The sequence below is a fragment of the Gallinula chloropus genome (genome assembly GCF_964237585.1).
Source record: "Gallinula chloropus genome assembly, chromosome: 5".
In the NCBI taxonomy this organism is placed as follows: domain Eukaryota; kingdom Metazoa; phylum Chordata; class Aves; order Gruiformes; family Rallidae; genus Gallinula; species Gallinula chloropus.
This window is the reverse complement of record NC_140090.1, coordinates 12,010,232-12,037,011: the sequence shown is the minus strand read 5'-3', so window position 1 is coordinate 12,037,011 and position 26,780 is coordinate 12,010,232. Positions and strand designations below refer to the sequence as shown.

The following is a 26,780-nucleotide window of genomic DNA, read 5'->3' as shown; positions in this document are numbered from 1 at the left end:
CAGCACACCTGTGGTAATCCAAAACACTGAAGTGTTTTCCTTCTAATTGTGGATTTCTAGTTCTTCGGAGTCTTTTCCAGGCTGACCTTTCACAGGCTTTGTCTTTCGTAAAGCCATAGTACAGTTTGCTTGTCACTGATCCCTAAGCAATGTAATGCTTGGCCAAATCAAACCTACCTTGGAAAGTACAGGGGGGGGGGATCTGAATTTGTGTATGTGTGCACACGGTTTTAACTGTTGGAAGTTTTAATTCAGTATCATGTTAAAGATGCTGATGCTGCTACTTCTGGTCTTATAAGAAAGCATCAAACCTTGAAACATCTTTGTCTTTAAGTAGCTGGGATTTTACCTGAGTGGGCAGTGCTGCTGGCAAGACAGACAGTTTAATGGGAGTGCATACCCAGAGGGAAAAGGATGCATAAAATTTCTTGAGCTCCTGATCCTTCATAGAGTGATAGATAGTTTTTTAAAGCAGAAGGCTGGAGATCCGGGCATGGCCTGATGGCTGTGATCATTATGACTGCTAAGTGAACGCTGAACCAACCTGGTTGCAAATTTGTACCTGTAATTACAGGGGCAAACAGCTGCTTTTGTCATCCTCCCTCCCTGCCAAATTTGTGCGTGATTTCCTATCAGATATCTGCAATGCAGACGGCTAAATTATGCAAGGGAAGCTGTAGCTGTTGTAGTTTATGCTCTCCTACATTGGTGAAAGAACTGTAAAGTGCCTCATATCAGACCTTAGACCTTTTATATGATGCATAAGAAATCTTTGCGTGTTCAGGACTTTTGTGGCAGAAGAGAATACATTTGTGTTCTGACATAGGTGATAAGAAGGCTGGGACTTGTGTGTATCCTTGCCCTGGCTGCAAGGATTGTGTCTCCCCTACCTGTACATACTCTTGCTGTATATAGATGGGTATGTGTACAAAGTTGACAACAGGACATGCATAAGGGCTGGCTGTTCTGCTGTGTTGAGAGGTCACTGCTGCTCTGGGAATAGGACTGGAGAAACCGAAGGTGTATCCCCAGGTGATGAGTGTTTGGAGAGTAAAGGTGCATCTCAATTTTCTTTTCTTGAAGCTGTCCATAAATCTTCCCTGAGCGTTGCCTGAGCTGCCAGCAACACGCTTGCTGAAAGCAGGACATGCTTTGTTCTTCAAATTCGTTTTCTCATCAGGCTAATGGAGATATTTTTGGTATGCAGTTATAGATGGATGTAGAGCTGGCATGATACAATAAATAGCTGGTATGCATAATGCCACTCAGTCGATTGCAGAAATGTAAAGATTCTTTAAAATCTTTATTTGCAATTTAATTTACCTCCAGGGTTCTTCATGTCCAAAATTCCTTGTCCACACCTGTCTAGATGTTGGCTTTTATCTCTTGCTTGTCATGACACTTCAGATCCTCAGACAATGTTGTCTTGAAATGAGAGGATGTGACCAAAAGCATGGTGTTTGTTTATACACCCTAAATAACCCAAAAGAATCAAACAGTGAATGACAGAGAAGCAGCGATTTGCATTCTGGGGGCAGCACTAAAACAGCATATGCAGGAGCCTGGCTGGAGCTGCTTGATGGGTTTTCTGCCTGTCCTCTGCCTGCAAAACTCGGTTTGAACAGTGGAAGTGTCAGCGTTAGTTCACTTCTAAAAACATTTGGAGCAACTGTATTGGGAGTCTGCCCTGTGCCAGACAGGCTGCTGTAAGTAAGTATAGGTATCTACTTGGGGAAGGAAAAAAAAAGGTTGCCTGGTATTTGTTAACCTTCCATGGTGCTGCTCACCCTCTCGTGTACATAGCTCTGTCCACACTCAGCCTTGACACTTGAGTATGGTCACGCTCAGTCACACTCTCAAACTGCTGAGCAAGTGTTGTCCATTGTCCTCCAGTGGGATTCTGGAAGGGGATGACTACTCTCTGCTGGGGTGACTTGGGGACCTGTGTTTGCCGTTGTTCTGGAGTGCTGAGCTGTGTGACAGTGACTGCACTGATGGGAGGAGCTGTTTAGCTGCTTGGCTGTGCAGTGCAAATAAGATGAACAATTATAAAAACTGGGAAAATGGAGCATTTGCTTCATTAAGACATGTGTTTTAAGAAGAGTTAGCAAGGACCTGTCTTGTATCAGGTGTTCTAGCACAGATTTTTGTCAGCTGTGACTTTTTCCTGTCTTGTAACACTCCTTTATACGTCCCCTGTGTGCTCTCTTCCATGGAGCCTTGGCCCCTGCAGCCTGGGGCTCCCTTTGTGCATGAGGTGTTGAGAGGTCAAAGGAGTTGTCCAGAACTGTTCAGCAAAGCCAGGCACTGAACCCCTATGGGTTTCTGCTGCCAGATGGATTGTAACTCACTTGTGCCTCCCCAGGAGCTACTTGTCTTCTGCGAGAAAAGACTGAGGCTGTGGGAGTCCTCTTGTATAGACACCTACAAGTCCTGTGGGTGTTTCCACCAGCTGTGACCCAGAGAGGCTCAGAGGACGTCAGTGCTTGGAGTGAGCTGCAGGGTATCCTTGTGTCAACTGCAACCTTTCTCTTCTCACCTGGGATTGAATGAGTTGCTTCCCTTACTTAGTCTTCTAGTTTTAATGTCAGTATATGCTTGATATGACAGTGCATCTTCTAAGAGCACATCTATCACAGATGCCTGCTACAGACCTGTGGGCTTCCTTCCACTGTCCCAACAGACCTTATGCAGCACATTGGAGCATCTGGGCTCAGGTCCTGTAGGTTCTTGTTATTTTTCTATTCATTTTATGAACAGAAAACATCTGAAACTAGAGGAGCTTAGTGCAGAGTGATACAGCTGCTGCTGAACAACCTAAAGTAGCAATCAAAGGAGAGGCAGTGACCTTGGAATTTGTTTAAATGACTTTTTCACTGCCCTTGAATTTATTGGCAATCATCATAGGATTATTGAAAGTTAGGATAAATAATCATAGGCGAGATGAATTGATTTGCAGTGTGTAGGTCTGACTTCTAATGCATATTTGCCCATTCCTGCAGTGGTAGGTAGAGGCAGGCTGTAGTGTGCAATAGCAAAATTCTCATAAAGACAGCCTGAGAAGCATCATTTATTGTTGGAGAAGCTCTTAAGATTCATTGTCCCTCTTTCAGATTCAGTTTAACCTGCTGGCTTTTTTTGCAGGCTGGCATGTCTGTCCTCTGTCAGGGGTAGAGCAGGCATTGCATGATAAAGATTTGAGGACTTCAGTTCGCATTTAAGTACCTTTAAAGACCTGATCCTGCTTCCTCCCTATTTTAAGCATGAATGAGTTAGCTTTGTGGCAGTCAGTAGTGCTGTGTCTGTCTGATGTTCATGAAAGAACCCGGAATGGTGACGTTTTACAGTCTGGTTATCTTTCTCCAAAATATTACTTACTTTAATTTCAGGTGCTTTGGATTGGTTTTTATTTCCTGAGCAAAGTGTGTCTGGGGTTGGGGGGGTGGGTTGGTTTGTTTCTCTGCAAGGGTTTGTGAGAACCCAGGCTTTTTGAGGTGTTTGATCACCTCTGATACTAATGGTTGTAGAGGTGGATTGTGGAATATAGTGTAGATTGTATGGATACTGTATCTAGAGCACAGTATGAAGATTGCTCTGGCTGGAGGACACGCTGTGTAAAGCCCACCAAGGTGAAGTTATCCCTGCAAAAAAGCATGCTTTGGTATAAACTTGGGCTAGCTGATTCAGGAGGGTTCCCAGGTATCTGAGCTGGGACTCAAGACGCCCTTTATTTAGAAGTGAGGAAGAGCAAAAAATGAATAAAGTTCCCTGCTCCTAAAAGGAGAAATAAATCAACTCGGGCAGGTGTCAAAGGGAGCTGTCAGCCCCTTCCACAAAGCCATATGCCTGCAAGTTCTCTGTGGGTGGCAAATAAATCATTTTGCCAGCCTCTTTTGTGCTTTTAACCAAGACAAGTGGTGCTGAGATAGGAACTCTTCCTCAGCCTTTTCCAGCTTCTTCCCGAGTTCATCTCTGAAGCTGTTGTGTCCAGTTCCCAGCTTGGTGGCACATGCTTCTGGCACCAGGTAAAACCAAAGCAAAGCTTCCTCCTCCGGCTGAGATCCCTTCCTTCTGCTGCTCTGTCCTGGTTCTGGCCAGGCCAAAGTTAACCTCCCCAAGCAGCCAGCTCAGAGGAGCCAAGTTACCCTGGGCTGTTTCTCCACCACCTGGCATCACTCCCCTATAAAAGGGGCTGGCTGGGGAGGGAGGGATGCTCCTGGGTGCCTCCAGAGCAGTCCAAGTGCACCCGAGGTGTCTGGGGTCCTTGTGTCATGCGGTGTTCTTGTCATTGTTGCGTCAATAAGGTACCAAAGTTCTCTGTGTTATCACTGGGTGTGAGTGAAATTTGCCACAGGCTCTTATTATTTCCCTTTCACAGTGATTTTGTCAGTAAGCTGTCCTTATCCCAGCCCATGGAGGCTTTGCCTGTTTCTCCTCAGGGAGTGAGCGAGCGGCATGTGGTACTCAGCCACTGTTTGGGGCTGAACCAACACATGCTTCTACCCCATTAAAGCACGGGCTTTTGTTCAAAAGAAGGACACAGGTCGTTATGAGCCCCTCACTACAAGACAGACATCGAGGCCCTGGAGCATGCCCAGAGAAGGGGTGGTGAAGGGTCTGGAATGTGAGCCTGGGTCTGTCATATGAGGAGCAGCTGAGGAAACTGGGACTGTTTAGTCTGGAGAAGAAAATGCTCAGGGAGACCTTACTGCTCTCTTCAACTACCTGAAAGGAGGTTGTGGTGAGCTGGGGGTCAGGTAGTTAGGGACATGGTTTAGTAAGTAATATAGGTAGTAGGGGAACAGTTGGACTAGAGGATATTGAAGGTCTCTTCCAACCTTAATGATTCTGTGATTCTGTGCAGATGACTAAGCAGTATAGACCTCAGCTGATGTTTGAACTGGCATTTGGTCTAGGATTGACTGTTGTAATTCAATTTGCTGTAATTCTCAGGTGGGATTTGCAGTCTTCGTTCAAACATCACCACTCTGTTAGCATGCCCTGAGTGTGTTTCGTGTTGTGTTTCGGTGGTGGGAGCTCTGCTGAAGACTCGATTGCTGTGGTGAGGTTACACCTGGATGTCCTGTCGCTTCTTGGCTGCAGATGCTCTTTGCTTTGTGCTGTACAGAACATGGTTGTCCGGTTGAGTTCAAGCTTAGTTTTGCATCTGCTGCCTTTGGCAGCCATCCCATCAGTGGGTGTCAAAGAGTGAGATTGAGCCCTTGGTTTATTGTCTTTTAGAAGTGGTCTTAAAATAGCCCCAACCCTGTTGTCCTGCACTGAAACATTTCTACCCATATTTTCTGATATGACTTTCAAAAGCTCAGCAAAGTCTGGGCTTTCAAGTGCCTGTTCCAACAAGAACAGCTGAAGAAAGAAAAGCCGGCTGCTGCTGCAAGCACAAGGAAAAAGGGTGGCGAGGGATTGCGTCGAGATTACGTTGCACCAGGGCAGGCGAGTGCAGTGGGTCTGGGTCATGCTGCAGGCCTTACGACAGCTGCCTTGCCGTTCTGTGCACAGGAGCCGGCCCTCGCCCTGCCTGGGTGTCAGTCTCTGCCCCTTTGTCCCTTTGCTGTGACCCTGTGGGCACTGTGGTTGTGCTGGTCCCTCTGGGGTGAGGAAGGGGCTGTCCCCAAGGCCCAGCATCACCATATGTGTTGAAGCGTAACTTAACTTCACATCGTGGTAGGAGCCTCACCTGGTCCTGAAAGTTCAACTTGCCTGGAAGCAATTGCACAGGCTGAAAGCAGTTTAATTTACACCCAAATAATTTATTTTAAATCTGCCTCTCTCGCTCATGCATTCATTTTACTTTATTGTAATGTCAGCACTTAGCGGTGAAGTAATGGCAGATCTCTGGAGAACTTCGCACGAGCGAGAAAGCACCATTATCTCGGTTTTACAGGCCCTGCTTATGTTGAGAACATATGTGGTGGTGTAATTACACTGATGTGATTAAATCAGTGCAAATCCTTGCTAGAGGGACATGCTGCACCACCGTAAAGCGGGGCTTATTATCGGTGCAGTTTAATTCAAATTGCGTTACTCAATTAAGCTGTGCTAGTGTAGGCCTCGGCTCTAAAGTCAGGAAGTCACACGAGGGCCTGTGATGTTTCTTTTTAAAGCAGATAAAGATTTGGAAACTGAAATGGGTGAGGTTGTGCCTCGCCCCGAGAGCATGCTAGAAACGATGGGCTTGATAAGTGTGGTGTTTTTAGTACTTTCTGGAAGGGGAGAGGTGTGGGTGTGAATTCAGGGGGTTTATTATTATTCTTTTTTTAATAGATTAAATTCTTTGTTTAAACTGTAGTGACCACTTTGGAAAAGATCCTAAATCATACTAAGGCTTTAAAAATCAATTAGGTAAAATGCATACTAAATTCTAGTAAATCTCTACCACATGGTTGTGGATTTTGATGATGGTTAGATGGGTCAATGAATAACCGTGGCGTCTACAACTTAATTGGATTTTCTTTTTTTTACTTTTTTTTTGGCAGGGTGTGGGCACTGTAAGAAAATGAAGCCAGAATATGAGAAGGCTGCAGAGTTTCTCCATGTAGCCAGTGATGTAAGCTGATTTCCTTTATTATATCCTTCAAATAATCAGTAATAAATAACTGGAGTAATAAAAGTGACTTTCCTCCCTACAACAAATTCAGCTGTTCTCATCCTCCCACAGGACCCTTCAAAATGTGCTTCCAAAGTACAGTCTCATCGCTAATGCATGAGCCCTGCCAAAGTCTTAGAAAGAACATTCTGTTTTGAACGAAAACAAAATCGAAAAATGTTTATGTATTCTGCTGTAGGCCTTATACATAATATGATCAAATCCAAAATGGATTTTTTTTTTCCCTGACTTAAAGGCATTGAATGTGAAGAAACATAGGCTTTTATTTATGAATTACACTTGGAAAAAAAAACAAGGGGGTTGATCCCTCTTTCAAATACCCTGTTTGTGGTTGCATCACTCCATTAGCTTCATCTTAAGTGCTCCATCAGCATGGCTGGAGAAGAGAGATGCAGTAATATAAGTATTAGTGTTATTGATTCGGTCTCACGCTGTGTACGCTGTGCGAGGATTAGTCTCCCCCATACTTTAGACATCTTCAGTGGAGACATCTAGAGTCATTTTGTTGGGAGAAGAGGGAGGAGATGACAAAAACAAAGATCAGATGAATCACATCGTACAAGTGTTTGTTCTCTCCTGACTCTAAAGGCTGTCCACGTAAAGATGCCTGCAAGTTAGGGAAAGATGAATTCAACTTGAACTAAATGTGTCTTTAACAATACTCATTTCCTCTGTGGGAAATTGGGAATTGTGGGAGTAAATGCCATTCCTGGTAACAGCTTTTTAGCATTATAAAGTGAATTATGTACAGAGAACCCTGTCAGAAATGGGAGGAGAACAGGTAACATTGGTTACATGTGGTCCCTAAAGTGTCCCTTCCTGGTTTTGCATCGGTCCCCTGTGTCTTTCTCTGTGTGTGTGCTGCATATGTGAGAAAGCGAAGGCTTCTAGATAGTGAGTGATTGCCCCCAAGTCCACTGTGTCCTCACAAAGCAGGGTGTGTATGTTGCTGGGATTTACAACTAGTGGTCTGTGTTTTAGAGCCCAGGTGTCCTTGCAGCAGTCGATGCTACCGTCAACAAAGGGCTGGCAGAAAAATATCACATCTCAGGGTTTCCTACTTTGAAGTATTTTAAGGATGGAGAGGAGAAATACACTCTGCCACACCTCAGAACAAAGAAGAAGATTATCGACTGGCTGCTAAAGTAAGTTTTGAGGGTTTGAGATGGTATTCAGGTTCCTGGTTCCTGGCTGCTGAAAAATTCTCTGGTGAGGAAGTAAATCTTAAACCTAACTTCATTGACTGCCTAAATCCCTTGCTAACAAAACCAAATTGAAATCCAGCATTCAAAGCCATACAAACATGTATGTTAATTATGGTCTCTAATACGCCAAATCCTTTATTTGCTGTGGGGTTTTTCATAGTTGTCCTGGTAATTCTTTCCCAAAATAAATATTTTTCAAATATGCCCTAAGCCTCTCACTGGAGAAGGAATAGCAATGGCTCTGAAAAATAAACAGAACATTTGTTGTTCCCTCCTTGTACTGAGCAGCAGATTTCACTGTTAGTAACTGAATTTCTGCAGTTATACTTCTCTGTTCCCAGCATTTCAGAGCCAATGCCTAGAATACCAGCTATGTGGGGCTGAAGGAAAGCCAGTGAGACCAACAAAACCAGCACCTCTGACTGCACTTCCCCTCTTTTCTTGGGTGATGTGCTAAAATATGCAGAATTAGGTTTGTTGTATGATCAAAATAATTTCATTTCAAAGAAGTAAATTGCTGGCACAACTCTCTTTTTTTAAATATTCTGGAATAAAATATGCATTTCCTGTACATTCTGTAACCCTAATGTAGTTCCTGCATTATTCAATGGGAGAAAAACTGCCAGTGTTTTGTGAAGTCTTTTAATCATTTAAATGTTAAGTGCAGTTGGTGTGAGGAATGGAGTCTCAATTTCTCTCCTCTTACTTGTGGGGGGGAGGAGATTGCCTGTGGGTTTTTTGGATGGGGATTTGAGGGTGTTTGTCATTGGGGTGTTTTTCATTTTTAAATCACATCTCTGAGTACGTGGAATCAGGTAATAGATATGGCCTGTCAGATCTTTGGAAGCTCTATCTGCATTTTACATGTGGATACAGTACTCCTTGGGTGTCCCTGCATGCTCAGGCTGCTGTGTCAATACTGGGCATTAAGTCACTGTCCTAGTTTCACCAGTTTGCTCAAGTACTGGAACTCTACATAATTTGCATTGAGCTTAATGCTCAGGTTGATGCTGCTATATGTATTGGCAGGTGAATAAGCAGTGAGGAAGGAGTGTTAGTCCCTTCTGGATCCCGATGTGCCTCTGGTAGACTTTTGCCTACAGCCTCAGGTTGTCAGCACACAGGTGAAACCAAGGCTTCTGGTCTCCTGCTCTGACTGCTGGATGCTCTCCCAACTGGAGGTGTGATAGAGCGAGATCCCCGTTTGCAGACCCAGCCTGTAATTGCCACGGCTGTGCTGATGTGGGTGGAAATAGGGGGAGGTATCAGGGGTGCAGGCTGGAGATAAAAGCATAGCTTGTGTAAACTTATCCCAGTGAGGGGTCTAGTCACAGCCCTGTGGGTTTTGACTCCATCCCTCTGTGCTGGCTGTAGTCTGTGCTGCCGTGCTAGGTTGTTACCAGTATCTGGGTAGCTTATTTCAGGTCAGCATGGAGAGGTTAGTGTGAGATGAAGTCACACCTCTGCCTGTAACTATAATCGATGGTAGCTCACACCAACTGTGCTTGTGTGAAAATTCAGACCAGCTGCCCTAATTCTTTTGCTAACAACTGGCAAATTGGTATCGATGGAAATATGATGGATGTCCACTGAGTGACCTTGAGTAGAACTTTAAAAATCAAGCTTTTTTTTTTTTTTTTTTTCATTTGGATTTTCTGTACCCAATACAACTTAAAATGGTGTCATTCAAAGTGACAGAAAAGTCTGAAAAGCTAATTTATTACCAAGGCGACATACGAAGGTCTTTATACCGTGGCACCATTCTGATGATTTTATATAAGTAATCACTATTTAAGATACAGCAGGAATGAATTTAATGAGTCTGAGAGAAGTCTGTGAGCTGGTGAATAGCAGAAGTTTTGTTAGAGGTGCTCTGGATGTGCGGGATTGCTCTGATCTAGTCAGTATGTGCAGTCATAATTGAAACCTGGCATTCTCTTTATCAAGGCAAAATATTCCAGTTCAGTCACCCCCAGTCTTCCAGGTGGAACGATGCTGAGTATTGCATCCTGGCTTTAATATCTGAATTCAAGAGCAGGTCATGAAATTCTTTATAGAAGTTTGCATGATAGCGATAAAGAGTACAAAAAGGATGTTTGAATGGAAGATGCTGTTCTGTATCAGTTGCCTTTTGATTCTTTCACCTGCCTGCTCCCCTTCTGAATTCATGACTATGGATGACACAGTGGTAGAGGAGCAATGTTTTTTCTACCCACATGTTGGATGCAATGTAGGAAATATTTATTCTGCATCACTACTTATATGCCTGAGTATTATAACTTAAATATATCCAGTTCCAAAAATTAACTTTCGCCCCCACCCTTATTTTTTTAAAATATAGAACATGTTTTTCTACTGCACGTGCACTCTGGAGGATTGTTCAACCTCAGTTCCCTTATGGTGGTTAAGACCAGGATGTGATGCCCCTTTGCCTGCGTTCTGAAACATTTTCAAACCAATCTCATTTCTTTTCTAGTCCTGAAGCACCACCACCACCTGAGCCTGCATGGGAAGAAAAACAGACTAGTGTTATCCACCTTGCTGGAGAAGACTTCAGGGAGTCCTTAAAGAAGAAGAAGCATACCCTTGTCATGTTCTATGCACCATGTGAGTAAATACCTCTCAATGTGGATGGGTTTTATAAACCCTACGGTTTATGTACCCAGACTTCTAAGGGTAAAGAGCTGATTCTGAGTAGAACTGGATGGGACAATCATTGGCACTGCTGTTTGTATCTTTATAAATGGAAGCAAATTGGTATATAGTGTTTATTCAAAGAGTTACTGCATTTAATACAGACACCAAAGCAGGCAGGGGTACAAAAACAAACCAGATTTATTTTCCTCTGCTGCATTTTATGGTCCATATAACAAAGTGTGATCCTTTATAATAGCACAATGGACATGGAGAGCCTGACTCATTAGTGCAGCACTTCAGTAGTGAAATCAATATAGTGCTGTAGGAGGAATCAGTCCCCAGAGGCTGAGAACAAATTTTGATGGAATAAATTTTCTCTGTAATAAATCTACATTTAAATCTCCACTGGGAACATGGGCATAGCTTCCTCTTTCCAGATTGTTTTGTGTGCATCACATGCACACTTTCTTTTTGAAGCTTCTGAGAATATTTTTAGAGAAGTTTTGAATAAGGCCCGTTATAAATTAAGCAAATGGGAGAGACCTCTTCTGTGTTCCTGTGCTGTCCCAGAGACAGGCAGGTTTGGTAGAGGCTCTTAACTTTTGAGGGGTCTGTCAAAGGAAGAAGATAATCCTGGCACTTAATATTAGATAGCATTAACTCGCTTTCACAGCACTATGACTCAGCCCTCTCCCCTTAGATGCATGAAAACTTGCCTATCACATGGCCAGCTCTGCAATTAACGGATAACCTTCAGATTAGCAGTTACTAACTTGTTCCCATTAAACTGAAGTTATTTTCCAGAAAGGGAGAAAAAGCTCCAGTCCTTAATGTTTAATCAGGCGGCCCCTTATTTTGCTTTTCTGTTAGAGAATTAAACATGAATGCTTTTGGGCTCCCATGAAGCCTTGCTGGATGTGGGATGTAGGAGAAGGGAGGGGTGCAATTCAGAAGGGAGATTTCTGGAAGGTTGTAAAAGAAAAGGGAAGGGGACTTAATCCCTTCTCAACTCCAGTTCCCACCACCTATTGACTAAAAGTTGCCCATGTGCCAGGAATTTCTGATTCATGGATCTCAACTGGTTAAGAGCAAGCTGTAACTTGAAAATCAAATGACTGCACATGAAATGGTAAGATTTAGGAGTTCGCTGTCTCTTGAGTTCTCTCTACCTGATGAGTGACTTTCTGTGGAAGAGAGAGGTTTGTTTCCATTTTGGTTTTTAGCTGCTTCGTTTTATGGCACTTAAATTCTTGGTCTTTTTTAGGGATGTGTTTAAAGGAAAGATACTATGTGTAGTGAGCATATAGCTCTCAACCCTGAGACCAGCTTGCAACGAGGCAACATGCCTGATGGGCTAATTATGATACTGTTGCTTGCAGGTTGGCTTCTACCCTTACACCAGGAGAGGTGAATAAAGACCAGCCTAGTCCTGTCTGTACAAATGGGCTGTAAAAGGAAGGCTTACGTGATGTGAGACTCTTGGGTCCTTCGAGGCTGCCCTTCAGACACATCTGTCTTGCACAGTTTTGGATACAGCATTACATGGGGCCACCTATATACAGGACAGAGGGTTGATAACTGGAACCTCTTCTGGCCTCCCCATGACTCCTAAGGCAGCCTGTGTCGCTGTTGTCAGTATGTGGGTCGTACACAGGGTTGGGTTTGTCGGGTTTGTGCTCTCTGAATGTGAAGTGTCTGTGTGCAGAGCAGAGAGCCGGCGTGCAAACGCAGTGCCACGAGCTTGCCCTTTTGTAGGGTGCAGGGGGAAGGAGCAGCTGAGTATTTTAGATCTCTGGTTTCTGTGAAATAATCAGTACTGAGACAGAACAGTAAAAATCAGTCTGTTTTTCTGCTTTTCTGCAGCGATAATGTGCTTCCTGCTAAATTTGATAGATTAACTTTTGTTTACCGTTTTCTCAATCTTGAGACCTCTTGGAGCTTACCTTGCCAATTAGCCTTAACTTGCTTATTTTAGTGCAGAAGAAACACTGCTGAAATTGCCGGGTGCCATTATCTCAAGTAATTTTCTTTCTCAATTCAGATCCACATCTTAGGTCAGTGCAGACTCACAGTATGTTACTCCATTCACTTGTGACTTTCTGACAGTATCTGTTACACTTACACATATGCTGGGATATTTTAGGATTGGGGGTGTGTGTGTATACATGCATATATAAAGTATGTTTATATATAAATATTTATGCTAAGAAATGTATCTCTCATCTGTCATTAGAATTTAAAGCAGAAAGTTGAATATTCTGACCTTTGTAAAGCTTTCAGATAGAGTGACAAACCTTTAGGCAAAGGCCATGGATATATATCTTACATGCAAAGTAAAATGAGATCTGGCTTTTCAGTGGCAGCTCCCAGTTGAAATTACTTAATATGTATAGGAGAACCATCAATCTGCTGCTGTGCCAATAACTCTGGACGTCGCTGGGCCGTGCTTTAATGGCACTGAACAGTGCTTCACAGTGATTTAGCTCTGGAAGAAAAGACTGCTACATCCACATGGAAAAGATGGGGAACTCATTACTCCATCACCCTGAATGTGGGTGAAGCGTAAAGGTTATTCCTAGTGCCTGTGGGATATTTTAAGGACTGAGAATCAGAATCAAAACTCTTGAAACTGCTGGGAAGAAAGAACATCCTCTCCTGTGGATGTGACACCCTCAGAGAGTGATGTTCTCGCTTTCTCATTCCTGTTCCTCCCCACTGGCATCTCTATGCACTGTAATGACTGATTTGGGGCAGGAGGCAGCTGTAGGGGCAGGTCCCCAGTACTGACTTGGGGCAGAAGTCCCAGCTGCAGAAAAGCTAATGCTACTTGTGCTAATAACTGCCTTGGACCTGATTATCCAATGTCCATTGGGTAGGTCTGTACCCTCCCTGACCACCACATCACGCAGGCTCATGGTGTGGGCTGGCACTTGTCCATGCTTCTCAGGGCTAGCAATTGGAACAGGCTGCTGGCATCTGTGCTCCACAGGACCTGGCCTGACTCTTCTCTGGACCATTGTGGGGCTCATGTGGCCCTAAGATGTAATTGTTGTCCCACTCCCTTGTCTCTGAGTTCAAAATACCTACAACAAGAGGAGGATGATACAGCCTGCTGAAGTGAAGCACTGTGCCACAGGTGGTGTGTGTTGTGTCCTGGGGACTGCTGAGAGGGGGTTGAGGAGCATGTGAAAGCAGTTGTCTTACTGCACCAGCATTTTAGAGGTGTTTTGGGAGGGTTTATGGATCCGTGTCTGTATTATCTCCATAGACCAGTCCTTGGAGTACTGGATACCATCAACTATTCCAGGTTTCTTTCTGTCACTGTTTGGCTTCATCCAGAGACTGGGAGAGGAGACAATTAGAGTGAGTATGGTTTGGTGTACACACAGAGCCTAGTATGTGGATGGTCAGAATTTGGGGGGCTCTTTAAGTGAGCCAAATGGTCAATTATAGGTCCAGCCTACACCAGTTAGACTGCAGTGCTTCACTGGCTATGGCCAGAAGCTGTGTGTAGCATTAAATGCCTAGTCTCCTGGACTAACCAGTTTGCATCAGTGCCTCTTCTGGGATCAGTGTGCTGACTTTTATTTCTTCTTTCTCATGTCCTGACTGTTTGTTCATATAGCTTATCTGAATGTGTTTTATCTGCCTTTTTGCTTTTATGTGCTCTCTCCACTCCATTATCCCAGATAATTGAGATTTGACTTTGCCAATGCATTAAATTTTAACCTCCTCCTACTATAGCACTGAAAACTGTGCAAAATAGAAGCAGTCGGTTGTGATTAGTTGTCAGAATTACAGAGGGCAACAAAGTTCCAGTAAATAACATGTCTTCTCAAGTGGAGATGTTTTTGCTGCATTACTCAAACTGAATTAAGGAAAAAAAATGTAATTGAAGTTAGATGAACATTTTTTCAATTAAATAAGGAGATGCAGGTAGTTTTTCAGGAGTGTACTGTGTTTTTAACCCAAATTTCTGGCTGGGGAAGACCTTGGAGCCATGGAGTTTCTTGTTGAGCCAATGCAAAGACCCATTCCAAATTAATGACCATCACATTCTCTCCCTAAAACTCATGTTGTTCCCTCTTCTGCTCTCCTACCTTGTTCATTCCTGGGGTTTAATATGCCTTTTTGATGTTATAATTTGGTGATGTGACCATCAAGTTTTAGCTATTCCTCAGACTTTTGCTAGGTTTTGTCTGCTCTTGTAGAAACAATTCAGAACTGAGGATACAGACTCTATAGATGGGCATCCTCGATTGCATTAGGCAGAGCTCCAGCAGCAGCTCCAGAGAGCTGATCGTTCCCCTCTCCTCAGCACTGGTGAGACACAATAGGATTGCTGTGTCCTGGGCTTCCCAGTGACAGAAGGAATATTGACATATTGGAGTGGATTCTGTGAAGGGCCATGATGGTGGTGAAGGGTCTGGGTCATCTGAAATGTGAGGAGAATGTAAAGAAGACAGAGCCAGACTTGTCTGCAGTGCCTGGGGATGGATGCTTAAACATAAGAGAAGGTGGCTTGGCTTGTATTTTGTTGTTGTTGTTTACTGTTGGGTGTGGTTGAACAGGTTGACCAGACAGGCTGTGGAGTCTCCATCCTTGGAGATACTCAAAACCCAACTGGACACAATGCTGGGCAACCTGCAGTTGACTCCTGTTTTGAGCAAGGGATGTGGTCTTAGATGATCTCCAGAAGTGCCTTCCAGCCACAGCAACAATGTGTTTCTAGGAATAGTAACACTAGAATTTGAAATAGATGGTGGTGGGGTGGCTTTAGGTTATAGGGTTTTGAGGGTTTTTTTTATCCTTTCCATGAATTTCTGATTTTCTCTGGATTAGGAAAGGCTTTATAACACCCCCTGCTAATTCTTGCCCAGAAACAGAAGTTGTCCACCTGTGGCTTGTAAGAGTGAGAGACCAACACAAGAAAACAGTCAGTCGTATCTTTTTTTGTGTGTGTGTGTGTGTGTCAAGATTGGAGCCTCTAAAGAGACTACAAATCAATCAGCTGTGTCAGAAGCAGGAATTATATATAATAGACAGTCATTAACAGCTCCAAATGATGTGGGGGGACACATAGTTTTTAGATCAGTCACTTTTAGTGGAAGGGCTCAGCACTGACCAAATTAATTCAGTTCTTTCTTTTGTAAAAACACAAGGTAATAAGCGTTCTTAAAAACTAAAGACTTTCAGCAGCAATGAGAACTAATAGGGGGAAAATGTTCCCTTTTAATGGTTTGTAAGGGCAGCAGTTGCCAATGTTATTAACTTGCCAAATGGCCTCAATTTGTGGGACTCAACAGGGTTCGCAGAATGGGTATTTTTAATAAATACTTTGCTGGGAGCTGATTTCCGGTTCTGTGTTCAGCAGTGAAACTTTCACTTCATTGGAAATTATTTTTGTCAGCTGGAAAAGGTTATTTTCTGGTGAAGCCTGACCCACAGGGGTTACCCAAAGAACACAGAAATAAACCATACTGAGGATGATTTTAATGAGGTATTTTTGTATTGAGTAAGCGGCTGTGCTGCGACAAGAGGATGTGCAATTAAGAGACATCAGCCTCCTTGGCTCTTCACTTAAATTTTTTTGTAGGGTTTTTCTTTCAGGGCTGGAGTGAGGGAGGGTGCTTAATCGGTGTTGCACCTGATAAAATCACGGAAGACTTTGAGATGGTGTTTGAGCCATTAAAAGGCTGAGTGTTGTTCTGAGCTGTTAGTGGGAGGTGGCACCTGGGTATAGTTCTGATGTTAAAGAAAAAAAGTTCTTTGGCTTCCAAGGCAAGGAGGAATCTTGACATCAGCACTGTCTTGATGGGTCATGTGGCCATCAGTAAGAAGTAAGAAAGAAATCAGATAGGGAACCAACTAAATCAGTGCTGCTCATCCCTGAGTGTTTCATCAGCAGTGCATAAAATACTGAGAGCTAAAGCAAACTTGAATTAATTTTATTCACTGGCTTTGTTCAAGATATTAATCATCCTCTATCTCTGTTCCTTACAAGTCCCTTGGTTTGTTCAGCCTGGAGAAGAGAAGACTGAGGGCAGACCTCATCGCAGTCTATGGCTTCCTGATGAGGTGAAGTGTCAGGTGCCGATCTCCTCTCTGTGGTGACCAGTGGTAGGACCCAAAGGATTGGCATGAAGCTGTGACAGGGGAGGTTTAGGCTGGATATTAGGAAGAGGTTCTTCACTGGGAGGGTGGTTGAGCACTGGAACAGGCTCCCCAGGGAACTGGTCACAGCCCTGAGCCTGCATTGGAGAAGCGTGGGGACAATGCACTCAGTCCCATGCTCTGACTCAGCTGGCCCTGTGTGGAGCCAGGAGTTGGATTCAATGATCCCTATGGGTTCATTCCAACTCAGGAGATTCTATGATTCTGTGGTTTCTTCTGTTCAAGTTAGGCAAGAATATACAACAGCAAAGCACTTGGCCAAGAATCCTTGCCAGAGTAGGGCACAGGGTGTGAGCGGGTGCAGACCATGTGTTGGCCAACAGCCAGGGCCAGCCTGCTTCTGCAGCCCTGCTAGCGTGCTGTCACCCAAAAGCTGTTTTTAACAAAGCAGTAATGCTTCCTTTTCATCCCTTTTTTTTTTTTTTTAAAGCAAGCTGGGACAGAGCTGGTTGCACCCTTATCTCAGCCTTTGCACAGGAGGGTTTGGTGAGATAATGTCGTGTTCTGGCCAAGCTGGACTGCTGTAACGAGACACAGCAATTCTGACTGGCTGTGAGGCTCCAGCCAGCGGCTGCTGTACCCGAGATGACTGCTCGGGGTCTCAGCGCTGAGCAGACCTGGGTGCCATAAGTCCTGTGTGAAGGATGCACAGAGGGGGGCTAAAACACTTAATACTTGAGTTGGTGGGTCCAGATGTGCCGAGCAAAGCAGGGGCACAGATGAACTCGGTGTCTCATGATCACCTCCGATTGGCTCCAACCGAGAGGCTTTTCCTGTTGCTTGCAAGCACATCTTGTTAAGTTTTCATTAGGAGGCTGTATCAAAGAGCCTGAACAAAATGTGCCTGTTTGTAAATGAAGCTTAAGCTATCAAAAAATTATTAAAAACATGCTGAACAGAAAGAATCCGTTTCAAGGCAAAAACCCTCGCAGGAAGGATTTTCTGGTTGTTGACTGAAGCAGAAGCGAGGTCTGGACCCTCTGATAATGAGGCTTTAAATCCTGCGGGGGCTGGCACTGCAGAATTCTGATATGTTAGCTCTGCCCCTGACTGGTTTCTCCCCTGCATTAGGGGTGCTCTTGCTACGGGCTGGTGGTAGTGAGGTGCGTTCCTGTAAGTAGTGCTGATGCTGCGGAGCCCGTCCGCAGCCTGGTTATGATGAAGGATGAATTTAGAGAGTGGTCTCTGCAATCAGGCAGAGCCGCTCTTAGCCCCAGTGTTTGTGTCGAGGATATTAATTAGCACTGAGAGAACAGCTTTAACTGCTCTCAGCTTGGAAGTTGAGGCATCTCACAGGGCTGTATGTAGCTGTGATGGAAGCACTCAGAGGTTGCGCTCACCAAGTTATGGCATTAAACTAAAATTTGTTGGGGCGATCCAGCTCCTCTTGTTGCGTAAAACAACATTCAGGCTTTAAATCTGCTGTAACCCTAAAATGTTAGAGCTGCTTGACTTGGTGTGAAGAACATTATCTGTATGTAAACAGTTCAGGCATGTGAGAAGGGGAAGAGGGGCAAAGTGCATGCCTTTGCCCTGTGAGAGTCTCTCCTTGCTGGCACAGCACTGTGTTGGTGCAGTGTCACACAGAGTCTCTGTAGGGGTATGTTAAGAGACATTTAACTAGGAGTATGCCACCCACCCTTAACACACTGTCATCAAGCCCTTTTCCAGTAAGACATACTTGTTCTGGTGATGCACCATTGTCCTAACAGGCTGCTTTTGAGCCTCACTTAGTGCAGGTGTAGTTCAACAGTGCCTCCCCAGTGCTGGACTCAGAGCAGCTTGTCTTCTGGTTGCCAGTTGTATCTACTGGCGTGCTAGCTCGTTTGCTCTGTAAAGGTGTTTGCAGTTAACCAAGGCTGTTGCTGACATGGTTAACAACTGTTACCAGCTTTGTTTGTGCCCTGTGGGCCAGTGACCCAGTTTATCTTGAAAATCCAGGTCTGCTGGAACTGATGCTTCAAGTTTTGCTCTGGATATAACTGTTGCTCTTTAACCCTTTCCATTCATAGGTGACTTGCTGCACAGCTTTCCATCTTTAAGGATCGTTAGTTGCCAAATCCAGGTGCTGTCATGTCATTTGTAATTCACTGCAGTTTGTCATATCCTTGCCTTTTGTAGTGGATAAAACAGAGCAGTAGTTCTATGCCTTTCTCCTCTTCTCACCTTTGCAATTTGCCAGCTTGTGATAACTTTGTTGCTGCTGTTGCAGTTGTTCATGTCTAAGGCAGTGGTTTCCAAAGATTTGGGTTTTGTATCACTGGTCTCCTCTGTTTACTTCCAACATGCTACAAAATAAGAATTTTGGTAACTTGGGAAAAAACTTACACAGAACCCACCAGCAGGCTGTGAAATTGGTAGCAGATTGTCTGTTGTTGTTAAAAGAGTAGCAAGGCAAGCCCTGCCTGACCCGATGCTTAACTGAAAACCTCATGACCTTTTTCAAATCAAAGGACAAACCCCCTCCTTTCAATTACTAATAACTTGTGTCTTGGAAATATGATTATGCTATGTGTCAGGTCATGTCATAAAACGAGCTTTGGTTCCATATATTCAATTAAAAGGCCTTCTGGTTCTCTACTGGTAGAACAAAAGCAAATTAACCTTTCAGTAACATCTCCAAATGCCTTTCTCAAATCTGCCTGTGGATCCAGTAACTTCTGTAGCTACAAGAATTGTGCTGGTTTCAGCAGTATGCCCATTTTGAGCTCTTATCTGTGCAATTACTGTCTGTGGCCTGTCTTTCCTTGATTGACCAAGTAATATTCTTGTTTTAATTCTAGTTAATCACTTGGAACCCTTGAAGTGGAAACAGGCTTTTGCTTTACTCTGCGGGCTGCAAGCTGCCGGCTCTGCTTTGATAGCTGTGCAGTGTGCTGCCTTCACTCGCTCAGAATTGCAGTCGTTTAGAAAACAGTAACGGGGGGCAGCATCTACCCCTGTTATTCAGAGGATGATGATTTCAAGCAGAGATGGGGAATCGGAAAGTCATTCCCTGCTCTGCGCTTTGCATGCCGAGGGCTCCATCCTGCCACATGCTGAGCCCTCTGGGCCCCGATGGCTGGGCTGTTGACTGAATGGAGTCAGCACCTTGCAGCCCGGCGCCCCTTCAAGCAGGATTGTGAACCCTGGGAGTCACTTAACCTCATCCTGACTCCATTTAACCTTGGGTGTAATGACAGAGGGGGATAATCACGCCTGTCTCTCTTAGGGGCAATTTGAAGCGTAATTAATTGATATTAGTAAAGCATTTGAGATCACCCGTGGAGAGGTACTAAAGGAAGCTGGGGGCTGAAGGGGGGAGCAGAGCCTTTCCACATGCTGAGGATGGAGCACAGGCAGCACAAGTGCCACGCTTTCACAAATCACTGGGCTTTCAGATCTCCTCTGAGAGTTGGCCAGGACTTCACCATGAAAATACTGATAGTTTAAGTTAGTATATTCCATACAGAAACAGTCTACAACATTAAAATATATGCATGTGTAAACGATCGCTTTGAAAAATCCCACATAAGATACACGCATGCTGCTTTGTTGCTTTACTTTCCAGAATTTATTATGTATGAAATGCTAAAAGCACACACAGAAACAACACAGATGGGATTATACATCATCATGTATTAATGGTGTGCAGGAAGTATGAAGCAGTGCTTTCTGAAGCCATGCTGTGGTAGAGCCATTTTAGTTGGGATGCTCAGGTCAGGTTCAGCGGGGCTGCGTCCTCAGGAGGCAGTGATACAAGGACAGCAAAGCCATATCACCTCTGTAGCAATTTTAGCCCAGTGATGTGAGTGAAGGACTTGCTGCAGTCTGATCAGGTGAAGACCCATTACACGGAAGCATCTTTTTTTAGAAAACCATTTCCTTTCAGACTAAAAATCGCTGGTGATGGGGATGTGAATTTCCTGTCTGAATTTCAGCATGCAGCCAGCTCTGAGGTTATGTAGCCTTTGGCCCCCAGCTTGAATAGCTCATAACGAAAACTAGGCTGACTCTTCCTTGATTTCTATCACTTCCTAATCTTTGGATTCAAGCTATTGCCACTCACTCTGAGCTTCCTGACTCCCTTTGCCATGACACACACCTTCTGCTCCTGTTATTTTTTTCTTCTGGGTCTTCTGAACCCCCTCCAGTTTGAACTCATTCTTGGTTTGTGGACCCAGAATTGCAAAATTTTGGAGGTGCCAGGCATAGAGGCTCTCTCCACACCTACTTAATGTTTTCATTTATATATTCAGTGAAGTTCCTTTTGACAACTCCATAGTTTTCTTTCAAAGCTATAATGCTAGTATTGTTTGGACTTCTTTTGCTTCTAATACATTTAAAACCCCTTATATACTTAAAACATCATTATTACCTCTGCTGACTGTAGATACTGCTTTGATGTCCATTTGCTTCCTTTATCTATTTTGTACAAATTGTTAGCTTTTGATTTATATTCATTAAAAACAGCTTCACCTTTCTTCTATGTGCTATGCTAATACAGCTTCCAGTCTTCTAAGGAAACTGAATTAACCTTGTACTGTTCAACTGTAGAGAGGTTATATTATATCACTGGGCTTTGTAGTTTCAAATTAAACAAAGCATGAAGTAACTTAAAGGACATTTTTCATATTTAAGCAAGTAGAAACCTGTGTTTTTTGGAAAGGGAACTTGATTCCTGTAGGCAGTTCTGAAAATTTCACATAATTTCATTTTAAATCTAATAATTTTGTTGTCCTACAGGGTGTATCTTTTCAAATGCACTATTCTGGAGACATCTTTATAATATCCATTTGGTCCTGATACTTTTGTACACTGAAGTTTTAAGGATCTCTAAGTTTCTCTTTTGACTCGCTGTCATCTCTGAACAATCCACTTGGTTAAAAAAAGAAACCCGGTCCAATGAAGAATACCCCATTCTTATTAAAGATATAAAGGTTATTAACTCGATTGTTCCATTGCTTTGAAATCCTCTTTACATCGCTTTTGTATCCCATGGGACCCTGCAATTATGGGAAATGTGCAGAATCCTGAATACAGGATATTATTTCTGTGGATGTATTGAATTGCTACCACAACATATGCTTGATTACTCCGTATGTTTGGACAATGCCTACTTGGTCTTTAAGATCAATTTTGTGTCTTTAATACCTTATGACAAATAGGCTTGAGTAAATTTTTCTGTTTCCCTGAGTGATATCTTTGTAAAACATCATTTGTACAGATTTTTTGTGGCATTCATTTGGCAACTACTTCCTGCTCAACCTAAATTTCTTCATTTCTTCATTTACTTTTCTTCAGAGTCCTCAAACCTGTGTTTCCATCAGAATGAAGCCAGCTCTGTGCTGCCCTCTTCAACACATCTCTGTGCCCAGACCAAAAAGCCAGTTAGTTTATTGGTCCATTCCTCAAAGACACCCAGAGAAGATGCTGTATCATGCAGTTCCTGCTGTCAGTACATTTGGTCCATGGAAAATAAGCTGGGCTATATATTTTCCATCACTTCATCTCCCAAAAGGCCCACTATCTTTCCTTTAAATGCCTCTCTAATTAGAGGAGATTTAATCTGACTCCCTCTCCAGCCCCTCAGTGCTAATGGGTCTGAATGAAGCCTGCTTGCTTCCTTACTTGATTTCCCCTGTCTGCTATTCATCAGCCCTGCCTCTTGAATTCTCACCCACAGAAACCATATATTTCAGGTACTGGATCTGTTGAGAATGAGGTTTCCACTGTGAGGAATGTGGTGGTCCCCACTGTTACTGCACTGCTGTGTGCCTTCCCAGCCCTTACTGTTAATGGTAGGGGGGGAAAAAAACTGGGTTTGTGTAAAATTCAAAATTTGTAGTGCAAAAGGAACTTAGAACCCCTCTATGGCAGGTGCATTCTCATATGGATCCACGGACCTGTGGTTTGAGCAGGCAGCCCCCATGTCCTAGCAGGCTTCAGTGGCCAGGCAGAGCAGACACCCCCGTGGACTGCATGGGGGGGGCCTCTGGAGTGCAAAACTTTGGGTGCAGGGAGGTGAGAATGCCCGGGCAGAGCTGCAATGAAGCTGTGTTGTCTGCTGGTTTGGAATGGGGAATGGCGGTAGCGCGTGCTACCGCATGCGTGTTAGATGTCAAGCTTTCTTGCTTTCCTGCCAGGTGATGCAAGTGTGTTTCTGCATTAGGAAATGAAGTTAGATCGAGGTTTGCAGAAGTGATTAGGGGTTTTGAGTGCCACTGCTAAGATCCTGTGCACAGGCTGGATGTTCCAGGAGTAGATTTCTTTCAGATTTCTCAAGTCAGGCACAGGAAATTACTGTTCAGTTCACATCTGCAGTTAACCCTGTTAAGATCAAATTTGACAATGATGTAAAAACAAAGAGAGAAAGTCAGTAAGGCAAAGCCCTGCCACCTGCATCAGAAAGCTCTGCTTCCAGAAGTGCTACTTCCAACACTGCTCAATTCAAAGTCCTCCTCTTGGCCTTGTAGGAAGCCTGTGCCTACCGTAGTGCCCAAATTATTCAACTAAAATGAAATGGGATGAATCTTCCCCCTTCTTTAGTCCATAATGACTTACTGTCCTATAAATACTACTGAGAAAGGGGCAGGACCTTTTGATTCTTGACACCTTACCCACACCTTCAGATGCCACCAGCTTAATCTCCTTCCATTGCAGCCCATCTGGAAAATCCTTTGTAAGGAGCCTGCACACTTCCTAGCCTCATGCACAGTGCTCAGTACATTTCCTCTCTTTGCACTTCAAATGTGGAAGATAGTGTTAACACTTAAAATAAACGTGTGATAGTGGGTGTGAAGAGGCAATGGGGAGAACAAGTTTTCCGTCTGTCAAAATGAAGACATCAACCTCTGCTTTTATTTTTTTGGCATGCGTGCTTTAAATAGAAGGACTGGGTTGGGTGACTTCCAAGTGTTTGCTGCATTTGGCAATCCTTCTAAGTTGTAACAGATGAAGTTCTGCTATTCCATATGATGTGCTCCTTCCCCCTTTTTCGGTGACTCCTTGAAACTCCTTGGGAATTCATCGCAGCGTTAACATCTGTTCTGTGGATGGATGTCCAAGGCTAACAAAATGCCTACTGGACTTGGAGTCAGCTCTGCCAAAAGCCATATGGTTGTGTTTTAGTTTTGCGAGCAGAGTGCAGTAAAGAAAGGAGGTTGGGCCAAGAGGGAAGCGAGGGGGAGAGGGATGGAGCTTCAGATTGGTAAATGCAGGTATCTTTTTGTCATTTGGTATTTGGGTGCAAAGATGAGGTCACAGAGATGATGAAACAAAATCTGTGAGTGTAGCTTCCACTGTGAGATGTTTTGAATTGCATGATGCTCTTCTCATAGTGTAGATGACTGTAACCTCAAAGCTAGTTTGATTTTTCCCACCTTTTCCAAAATGCCTTATGAGTCTAGATAATTGGATGCTCCCTTTTGGGTTGCAAGATGTGCTGCTTTTCTGAGAACTCGGCTCAAAGCCCTTCTCACTGTCACCTATTGAGCACCGTGCAGCAGCACATGCCGTGGTGACTTGCAAGGGTGGAAGGGACATCTTGCAGCTACTGATGCTTCCCTGAGCAGTCACCAGCTGAACAGCCACTCGGGCTCTTTTACCGACCGTCTGTTACCCCATGTAAAATGGCAGCTTTCATCTTTAATAACCATTTGACTTCTCTGTGTCTGAAAGAATGTGCTTGATATTTGTTGAATCGTGTTCTGCTTCTCTTGACGAGTGTTGCTCATGGAGAGCTCTTATGTGCTGCAGCTTTAGTGGGTGCTTAGAGAGAGGCATTGCCAAATGGCCCATCCTCTGCAGATCCAGCACCCACTAGGTGGGAATCCTACTGATGCATCATGAAGGTGTTAGAGGTAAATAAGAAGAATGCTTTTTAGGTGTTGTCACCAGTTCTGATTTGTTTTAAAGCAGTGTTTACAAATCAGCTGTGGCAGTCACCCCACAGTACAGGGCGTTATCCAAGATGTGTCAAGAGACAGGCCTGACCTGAAGGCTTCTCAGTATCAGGTAGGCAGGACAGGCAAGTGGAGAGACAGAAAATGTATCACTGAGGTGGACTGATGGACATGGGAGCAGCCTGGAGCCCTGGCTTCCACCACCTCCTCCTCCTTTTCTTGCCCATTTTCTCCCAGGCAAATGCTGAACAACTCCACAGTGTGTTAATAGTTTGCAAGGTGTAGAGGACTTGCACTCCTGCTGAAACACAGCTGCCATCAGAAGAGACTGCCATTATGCTGTGTAAAGAGTTTCACAGAATCATAGAATGAACCACAGAAAAGAGGTTGAAGCCATTAAGATGGAGCTGCAGAAGTGCCTCAGTTTCCAGGAAATGTCCCCTTGACTCCTTGGCAGTCTTAGTTACACCCAGACTCTCAGTGTATTTATACGTGTCTGTCACTGTGGTGCTTTCAAAACCCTACTCTGCAGAAGACAAAATGCTCTGAAATTCAAAGCAGCGTGTGTAAGCAGTGAGATTGCACTTAGGTGGAGATGAAAGGGGTGTGCAGCCTCTCCTTTGTGGAAAGGCGCCTGCAGTGTTTACGCACAGGTAACTGTTTTTCTTGTCAGCTAAAAGAGTGCATAGAGCTTATGAGAGGGTGGCTGCAAGGCTCCCGAGAGGGCATTTGTCTGGTACAGACTTAAAAGTAACACAGCCACTTGTTCATCATGGCAAAATACTGGTAAACAACAGGAGCATAAGCTGTAATTGGAGCTTGTGAGCAACTCATCTGCGCTCTGTTCTGTTCCTAGCCAGAAATAATAAGGAGGATGAACTCTTTTTGCCTTTGCCATCGTTACACAGCCTGACAGAAGCGTGTCCATTCCTTTTTTCCTTACATCTAGGCAAAAACAGTGTTCAGAGTCTTTGCTGGGGAACAAGTTCTTTGTGCTGTGTTTGAAACAAAGTTGATTTGTTACACATATGCAGGTACTTTTCTGTGCAAAGCTTTGCTTAGTAGTGATGTTTTGAGAGTAGCTTAGACTGCTTGTAGACAAAAAAACATCGCTTCTGAATTAAGAGTACTCACGCTTGAATGTTGACTTGAGAGCAGTTCTTGTTCCCCTTCTGTGGCTTCTTCTGAAATGTCTGAGTAAATTTAGTGTATGTTTGAGCAAAGGAGGAAGTGTCCTTTTGTTCAACACTACAGTGATACAAACAAGTGTCATCCCATCTCCCACACCAAGCTGTGGGGTTCTTGTGTGCTGTGTGTGTAAAACTCTTCTGGGGCTGCCTGTTCGTGGTGAACAGGAGGAAAGTCTCCAGGAAAGGCAGTGGCAGTCATCCTACCTTGGGACTGGACCTCTGTCCTCCCTGAGTCAAAGACGTGTGGCCTGTTGGACTCGCTTCTCTTCCCCTCCCTCATGTTCCCAATGGCTTGGTACCAAAATAGGCAATTCCCAAACACTTCTAAGAGCTCCCAGCAGCTTTCTTCCAACCTTCTCCTGTTTGCAACTGTGCTGTCTTTATCCCCATGTCCAAAAGTAGCTGGTGTCTGTGGCAGCAATAGCCTGTGTGGTAACACAGCAGCAGGGAAATGGTGTATCTGTTTCCCACAAGGGAAAAGCCCTCCCTACCATGGTCTCTATATGGGGTGTGGTGTAACCGTAAGTATACACTTAAACTGCTTCAAGTCAGAGGGATTTTGAACATGTGCTTAAGTTCATGTAGCTGGCATGTGGTCTACATGTGCCTTGTCCTGCTCTTCCCAGAACTGAGAACTCTTGTCTAGAATTAATTTTAAGACAAGCTTTCCACTAATTCACCTTGTGTCTTGAGTTTGTCCCAGTATCTTTCTTACAACTCATGTTTATGTTGTTTTTTCTTCCTGTGTCAAACAGGGTGTCCTCACTGTAAAAATGCCATTCCACATTTTACAACTGCTGCCGAAGTCTTTAAAGAAGATCGAAAGGTAACTCACTCTTAATTATTTCTGAGAGATTTAAGACCGTTTTCCACCCTTTATAGACTTTACTTAGCGATAACGTGGTAGGCTTGTAGATGAAATTGCTGCTACACTAATAGAAACGTGTCTGCCTCTTAGGGGTTGTACCTTCTTTGGTCAAACCAAGAGACTTGGTTAACCTATTCTGTTTTCCTTGATTTGTTGTGTTTTCTGTTTGATTCTTTGTCTAAGAGTTCTTTTGTA

General features: G+C 43.9%; 1 protein-coding gene across 1 annotated transcript in view; it reads left to right on the top strand.

The window, feature by feature from the left end:
- Nucleotides 1–26,780, top strand: part of PDIA5 (protein disulfide isomerase family A member 5) — a 102,554-nt gene that overhangs the window by 63,455 nt on the left and 12,319 nt on the right. The window contains exons 12-15 of the mRNA XM_084265441.1: nt 6,498–6,568; nt 7,610–7,773; nt 10,310–10,440; nt 26,473–26,543. Coding sequence (XP_084121567.1) covers nt 6,498–6,568; nt 7,610–7,773; nt 10,310–10,440; nt 26,473–26,543 — 437 coding nt within the window. The remainder of the gene's footprint in view (nt 1–6,497; nt 6,569–7,609; nt 7,774–10,309; nt 10,441–26,472; nt 26,544–26,780) is intronic.